Source organism: Rhinolophus sinicus, linkage group LG06 (genome assembly GCF_036562045.2).
Source record: "Rhinolophus sinicus isolate RSC01 linkage group LG06, ASM3656204v1, whole genome shotgun sequence".
Taxonomy (NCBI): domain Eukaryota; kingdom Metazoa; phylum Chordata; class Mammalia; order Chiroptera; family Rhinolophidae; genus Rhinolophus; species Rhinolophus sinicus.
Window position 1 is genome coordinate 154242939 of NC_133756.1, and position 8005 is coordinate 154250943.

The 8005-nt window shown below is 39.2% G+C and overlaps 1 protein-coding gene across 3 annotated transcripts in view; it reads right to left on the bottom strand.

Moving 5' to 3' along the window:
- Nucleotides 1–7848, bottom strand: part of FNBP4 (formin binding protein 4) — a 33010-nt gene extending 25162 nt beyond the window's left edge. For 2 of the 3 annotated variants that reach the window (XM_019743646.2, XM_019743645.2), the window contains exons 1-6: nucleotides 7493–7848; nucleotides 6404–6496; nucleotides 2339–2475; nucleotides 1805–1991; nucleotides 1045–1192; nucleotides 631–751 (exon numbers count right to left, since the gene is read on the bottom strand). In XM_019743646.2, the coding sequence (XP_019599205.2) occupies nucleotides 631–751; nucleotides 1045–1192; nucleotides 1805–1991; nucleotides 2339–2475; nucleotides 6404–6496; nucleotides 7493–7715 (909 nt within the window). In that variant the 5' untranslated portion in view covers nucleotides 7716–7848. Of the gene's footprint in view, nucleotides 1–630; nucleotides 752–1044; nucleotides 1193–1804; nucleotides 1992–2338; nucleotides 2476–6403; nucleotides 6497–7187; nucleotides 7256–7492 lie in introns of all 3 variants that reach the window. The other variant, XM_074336398.1, reaches the window with a different exon arrangement.
- Between the last annotated feature and the right edge of the window lie 157 nt (nucleotides 7849–8005).

Genomic DNA, 8005 nt, shown 5'->3' on the forward strand with positions numbered 1-8005 from the left:
TGTTATTTGTGACAACATGGATGGCTAAGTAAAATAAGTCAAAGAGAAATACAATTACCATATTTCACTTACATGTGAAATCAAAACAGACTCACAGCTACACAGAACAAACGATGGTTGTGGGGGGGTAGGGGAGGTGAAGGAGAATAAGAGGTACAAACTTCAATTATAAATATATCAGAGGGATACGACTTACAGTTAGGGAGTTAATAACACTGTAATAACTTTGTAAGATGACAGACGGTTACTAAACTTATGGTGATCACACTGTAAGGTATACAATTGTTGAATCACTATGTTGTACACCTAAAACTAATATAACATTATCAACTATATTTATGAAAAGAATCCCAAATAGAAGTATTCTGAAGTGGAGAAGTGAACCTGAAGCCCTCCCTGCTTGACTGCTCCCACATCCTTCACAATGACCCAAGGAGCCTCTATGGCACCCTACCTGCTATAAGTGCCACATAATAAACAGAAACATTAAGTAAATTTTAAAAACAGAATTTATCCTATTTCATATTTGTGTTGTAAAATATTAACAGAAGGCTTCTATACCTGTGCCAGAGTAACATTAAAGTTCTTTAGAGTTGAAAATAAGCAAATGAGGTAAGTTGTGACACTAACCTTTTTAACTTCTCGCTTGGCTATGACTGGTCCACTTTTACTATTAGAAACAGAAATATTTTTCTCCTTAGTATATACTTCTGTATTTACCACAAAACTAGATTCAGCACCTGTTACAGAACTTAAAAAAAAAAAAAAAATGCTTAGCAAGACAAATAGAAGGCAAATTATTACCAGCAAAAGATAAAGACTCTAATTTCCTTCTGGGGGGGGGAGGGCGGCAGGTTAGCTCAGTTGGTTACAGCGTGGTGCTCTTGACAACAAAGTTGCCAGTTCGATCCCCACATGAGCCACTGTGAGCTGCACCCTCCACAACTAGATTGAAACAACTACTAGACTTGGAGCTGATGGGTCCTGGAAAAACACACTTAAATAATTTCCTTCTAGGTAATTTCTTTTTAAGTCTATTCTTACCTGGGCTGGTAATGTTGTAATCCCTGTACCTGGGTGGCAAGATACTGGGGTAACTCCCATGTCACTTCATTTGTTTGTGTGTTCCAATAATAATAGCATCCTGTGTTCTCATCCCAGACTTCTTGCCAATCTCCCATCTCAATTTCAACTAGAAGAAAATAAAACCAATTTGAAGCATAAATTGCTCCACAATTCTGACCTTATATGCCAAGTGATGCCTAAAGCCCTAACAATCTAACATACGGTTTCTCAAGCTTAGACTGTTAACATTTGGGCACGGTAATTCTTTGTTGTTGGGGCCAGTCCTTTGCAGTGTTTAGCAGAATCCTGGCTAGATGATACAGCAACACTTTCCCACCCCCTGCTGTGACAACCAAAATTGTCTCCTGACACTGTCAAATGTTGCAGGTGGGGGGACTCCCCCTCCCAATCTGTGCACATGTGGTTAAGAGAAGCAGTTTGATGGTTCTGTTTTGAACCCCAAAAGACTTTTTAAAATAACGGCTTTAATTATTCACCTGGCATAATCTGCTACTGGTTAAAAGGGCCAATTAGCTTTCAAAAAATAAAAACATATCCTAGTAGTTCTCGGAGGTAACTACCCTACTTATCATCTTCCAAATACTGTATTTAAAAAGGCAGAACGCTTAAGCCTGGAGCTAAGGCATACGGGCTTTCATCATCTTTGGAATCTCAATGCCTAGAACACCTTTAAGGACTGCACTTTATATTCCTTTAAAACCCAAAGGGTCAAACTTACCTCCTGCCAGGGAACACTGCGTGTCATATTGCCACCCTGACGTCTGGGCTGAGTCCGTTCCATTTGAAGAAGTGGAAGAAAGGGTAGATGCTGCCGATTCCTTTGGCTCTGGTCGAGGCGGAGTTGGAGGTGGAGCCGAAGCTCCAACAGGAGCGGCAGGCTGAGGAGCTGTTATAGCATCAATCTCCTTTAGAATGAAAATAGTAACAAATGCATTAAAACATCAAACCCAGAAAATGGAGGAACTGGCAATCACTTTTTAAAGAATCCTACATGCTCAGTTCTTAGCTTCTCAAATCAAAACCCTCATCTTCCACTTACACAAGTTCCCCAAACCCTTCTATTCTCCACTTTTCTCCTTCTTACAACCTTAACGAAGAGAAAAGGGAAAGAGACGGAAGGGACTAAGGAAGAGAGGGAAAGGGGGAGATGAAGGGAGAGGGAGACAGAGATTGCCAAGTAGGCTAACCAGTTGAGCTCTGAGTCCCAAAGTGGCTTCAATAACTTAAAAAACCCAAACAAAACACCACTAACCGCTAGAAAGTTGGCCAATGTACTATCTATATCAGTTGACTGGTTTCCATTCGACTCTTTAGATTGTGCTGGTTTTTCGGAAGCATCACTCTCTTCATCATCACTGTCAGCATACGCACCAAGTAAGCATAAGCCCCCTAGAAACAAAAAGGTCAACATTAGTAATAACAATCCAGTATGTTCTAGGTAGCATCCAAGAGAAAACATAACATGGTTCTTTAGCCAGTTTTATGTATAAGATTCTATTTGAGCCAAACTGACAATTGCCAGAAAGCAAGATCTGAAATGCTTCCTAGCCAAACAGTTTAGTTTACTTACAGATTAGAACACACCCTCAAAATAAATCATCAAATATGCACTTAGAGCTAAGAAAACCAATCTGCATAAATACTTGGCATCCTTCTCAAAATACATGCTCAATTATTCAAGTTCATACTCTGTCAAAATAGCACATATCCGGGTTTTAGGATTTGTTGATTTATGTGTCCATATTAAACAAGTAAAGCAATTAGGGTTTAGTAAATGAAACAAAGAGATTTTCAACATTAAAAAAAGTTTTTTAAATGATTTTTCGTCAAACAAGAAGTGACAAATTTAAATGGAATTTAAAACCCTAGAACCAAAACAAAAAACAAACAAACAAAAAAACCAGCGAGAACCAATTATTCATGTCTTCCTCAAACTCAAGTTGTATGAGGTATGGCCTCTGAAATGCTGCTATGTACGCTATTTCCTTTTGTAGCACCTGTGGTTACCCTAGTTATACAAATTAAGTGAGCGTATATACCCTATATATATCATTTTATTATCATAGGTACATAGAATGTTAAAGCCTAGCTAGACTTTTCAGCTTTACTAATAAGACTAGATTTCCCAGTGCCTGACACATTATATGTTCTCAATAAATATTTAGTAAATGAACAGATTTATCAAGAAGCAAAATCTAGTTTTCTTTGTCATAATTCCATAAATGAATTCATGGGTTCAGGTAAAAGTAAACTTAAATTGCTTTATTTTTATCATACAAGAATTCACATTCGATGCTTTAGTCACATAAATCTTGCCTTCATTTTTAGTATATAGACTAGTTCATACACTAAATATTAATTTCCAAAATTAGTTAGAAGGATTCAAAGTAGATATTTGACAGTGTTTCCATTTTCCAGTTACCAAATATTTTATTTCTCGTTGTTTTGGGGCATACCAGTTAATTTTCCTGATTTTCTGAACAACAGGTAATAATTAATAACCTTGTAGGGGTAGAGCTATAAAAGGAGAGATTTCTGTATGGAAAAAATCTGCACTCAGCACTGATGGTTTTGTGTGTGTGTGGACGGGAGGAGTAAGAAGATGGAAAATTTGTATTTTCACCTAAAATTAGTTTAGAGACAATCACAGATATAATCACCCAGGTCACTGGCATTAATTCTATATATACCCTTTGGTAAAAGGTTTCAACCAGATGAGCTGTGTGGAATTTTGATCACAAAATTCCCCAAGCAGGTGTAATTCCTCAGGCTTGGGGTGGGTCTCACAGGCCGTAAGCTTAGCTAAGGCTCCACCTAGTCCTCGTTTCTTCACCTCAGAGCTTTCCACAGCACAAACCAAACCTCTTCCAAATTCCTAACAACATAATGACTATTAAATAGTAAAATAAATGAAAACGATTAAACCCAGTATTGGGGGGGAAGAGGCATACTTAATATTGTTAAGAGACACCATAAAATGATTCAATATTTAAGAACAAGCTGGTAACATATACCAAAAGCGACTTCAAGTTTCTTTTAGCTAGATAATCTCATCTTTCAGGATATAAACTCAAGAAATAACTCAAAAAATGTTTCTGCGAAAAGCTTCTAGCAGCCTCAAATAATTAAAAGCTGTAAAACTTGAATGCGCTCAAACAGGGGACTAACAAGGCAAATTACAGAACAATACTAGATGCAATATTATTTCATGATTAAGCAGACCATAATAGGAATGTATGAAATAATGCTAAGGGGACAAAAAGTAATGCTGAAGGAATAAAAGCAAGATCAAAGTCATGAAATGCATGCAAGTTTTAATTACACCTCTGAAAATTTAATCCATACATTGGTAAAAACGGGCATAAATTTAAAACACTGAAAAAATGTATAATGCAAAATTGCTTAATCTTAGAAAAATAAACAAAAGTCTCACAGGACCATGACCTAGACTGCTCCTGAGATGTTGTTACCACCTGAGACCTGAGAAGGCAAGGCCATTCTTCAGAGCCACAGTCCTTAGCAGTCTTTTTCTGAGGGGTGCTGACTCCTCAAACCTCAGCATACTTCCCTTTAATGCATGGTGCCACACAATTTGCAAATCAACTATATCAGGCAGTAAATTATTTCTCAGATTATAAACCTAACATTCCTGATAAGCTTCAAACAGTAACTGTGCCTTATATTTCTAGTAACTATCACTTCCTCGTAACATCGTTTGAACAGTGGTTTCTAATCCTTTTAGTCACAGAAATTATTAATAATCAATCTCATAAAAGCTACAGACCTTCTCCCAGGAAACACACTTGAGTGTCCCACTTCAGGGGATTCACACACTGCTGACACTCATCTGTGGAACCACATTAAGTACCCTTTTCTAGAAGATGCTTAAATACTGGTTGACAATCAAAGTGGTCTATCGATCTAATTTAATAGAATTTATTCTAAAATTTTCCTTAATTTCACATGCATATACAATGTTTTTAGCATAAAAGTATTGATATGCCTGTGCTCGCTTTGGCAGCACATATACTAAAAAGTATTGATATGCTTGTTTTATTATATTATAAAAGCATATTTAATAACTTAAAAAACTTAATTTTTATTTTTGTGGAAAGAAATTTGGTATGTTTACAGTGATAAAGATATATTTTAAAAAGTAAATTCTTGAGTATCTACTCTATTTGTTACACAAAGCCATGCAAATAATGGAAAATTGTTTTCCTTTTGGTTTTTGTTGGACAAACTTTTTTCTATGCATTATACCAACTGGTAGGTTAAGAACTGAATAAAGCTGATATATCGTTTACCTTACGGGATGATTTTGGACAGAATGAAAACATTTCTGTTCACAAAGCACAGAAATGCCTAAAGTGCTGACTGACATAGCAATTAAAGAAATTTCTCCTGGGAACATTTAAATTCTATCTTACATGATTCTTAGAGGACTCAAATGAAATAATATATGTAGTTAGTAAATACAAAATAGTACTTCCTACTTTGGAAATATCTCTCACAACCACACTGAGATTTTTTAACCCACACTGGGATTTTTTTGTTTTGTTTTAAGTGGCAAACAGGAAGGGGGGAGGTGAGGAGGAATAAGCATCTGTTATTTCAGTGTCACATAGTACAAAAAGTACTTCAAACTGCAAAGAATAAAATTACCACCAATTATTATAATATTTAGTATCAAAACATATTTTAATTTTTCATGATATGTAGAAATTAGAAAACTAACACTTTTGTCATTTGCTATGTGTCAAAACTTTATATATTGTTTGATTTAATCATCAAATTAACTTAGGGCTGAAAGATCCATTGTATAGGTAGATGAGTTCCAGAGGCCTTAGAATGAATGCCAGAGTGGCAATTTAAACCCAAGTTTGCCTACAAAACCACTGTCACAAATACTCTTTAGTGCTTAATAAGTATTTAATAAGAGCAATTTTCAGCTCCACAAACATTTGTTAGGTACCACCAAAGCAGCATGTTAAAGAACACCAACCTAGTGGCGGGAGCCAGAAAATTCATTACCAAATGGCATTAGAAGAAAAAGTAATGCAAAGTATTTTGGGTACAAATAAAAAGCAACAAATTTTACATTGGTTGAAATGTGTGCGTGTGTATATAGGTATAAATATGTGCACATATATATATACTATATATACGCATACACACACGTATTAACAAACTCACAAAGATTTTAAATGTTCATTTTTATGGATAAAGACAAATCAACAACACTATATACAAACCCAATTTGATCCTAATGAAAGATACTGTAGAAAAGATATAGAAAATAAAAAAAAATCTATACCTGTTGCTTTAACGGCTGTGGGTCTGGCAGTCATGACTGGTTTTGGAGGATTCTGAACAACTCTGGGAACCTCCACCACCACTTCCTGTTCATCTGGATTTAGAAAACGAACAAAAGAAAACTACAGTCAGACGATGGACCACAGAAAATACTACAGGTGACAAAATAATCTTTGATTTGACCTTTCAACTCTAGATTTCATCAATTTAAGAGCAGGGTGTGTATAATCCATCACTGACCCAAATAAATGGGAGATGAAAAACAAGGAGAACTAGAATCTTCCAACTACCTAATGACTTTTTTTCTTTTCTCCACCTAGTGACTTTAAGAACCTGAACGTTACCTATCAAAATTACACCTGAAATAATTAAAAAATACACAAACAATAAATCTTCTCCAGGCTACCACAGGGCCTTTACAACAAGCACAGCTATAGCATGTTTTTCCCCGCATGAGCTACCAACGTGATTTTTTTTTTTTAACACCTGAAATAACCACTCCAGGGTCTGGCTTATAGAAGCGTTGTCCAGTTACTCTTAATTCAAGTACCATTCCGAGGAGAAACACACAAGTACTTGGGAACCCACAAGCTCTACTTCTCCAGGAATTTTTGGGATACCCGCCAACTTGGGCTTACTTACACTTTAGCTGGCATAGTATAAAGGGTTTGCTCACTTCTAAAGGGTCTCTTTCAGTATCAACAAAAACGACAGGAAAAGCGGATGATGTGCAAAAAAGACCAGGTTCCAGACATCAAGCCTCGAACGCGGAAACGCATACTCACATCTACCCCGTAAGTTATCCAATACCGAGCGTGGACGTTGACGAAACTCTGGGTGCCTGGGCCAACCCCTGCAACAGAGATGGCGCCTCTGGGACTGGCGCGCGCGATTCCGCGGCCCCTTCCGCCACGTTGGGGCACACTGCCGTCCTTCTCGCAGGCCCCACGCAGCAGGCCTCGGATGCAGACGCCGCCCGCCAGGATTCTCTTCCTCCCCGGCCTTGCCCGGGAGGTCTAGGCCTCAACAAGACCCGAGCTCGAGTTGTGGACGCCCCACCTAGGGGCCGAGGTCCCTCGCGCACCCTTACCTTCAGAAGGCGAATCTTCCGGGGCCGGGGCGGCAGTCACCGCGGTGGTCGTCGTCGGCGGCGGCGCCGGCGGGGCTGGCTGGCTGGGCGCCACCGCCGTCGAGTCCGGCTCGGTGTCGGGTTCTGGCTCCGGGTCCCGGCCAGGTGTGCTGCTCCGGGGACCCGGTGGAGAAAGCTGTAAGATAGGCCTGCGGCCGGGTACCGCCCGGGACTTCTTCCCCATCGCGAGCCCAAGCGCGAGCTGCTAGCGTCGGACAGCCGAGAGGGGAGGGCGCTCGGCGTGGCGCTGCGTAATCAATATTCATGTGCGGCGACACCGCCTCTTGCGAGGATCCACTTTTAACCGCGGAGCGCGCGCCAGCGCAAGCGCCTTGAGCACTTTATGTTCTTCTGGCTACTCCCCCTAGAGAGGGAGGGCGGGCTTTATCCACCGCGCTCAGCGATTGGCTATTTTGACCCATTGAAGGAATCTTTAGCCAATTGAAAAGGAAAAAGAGTGAGCGTCAAGCCAAT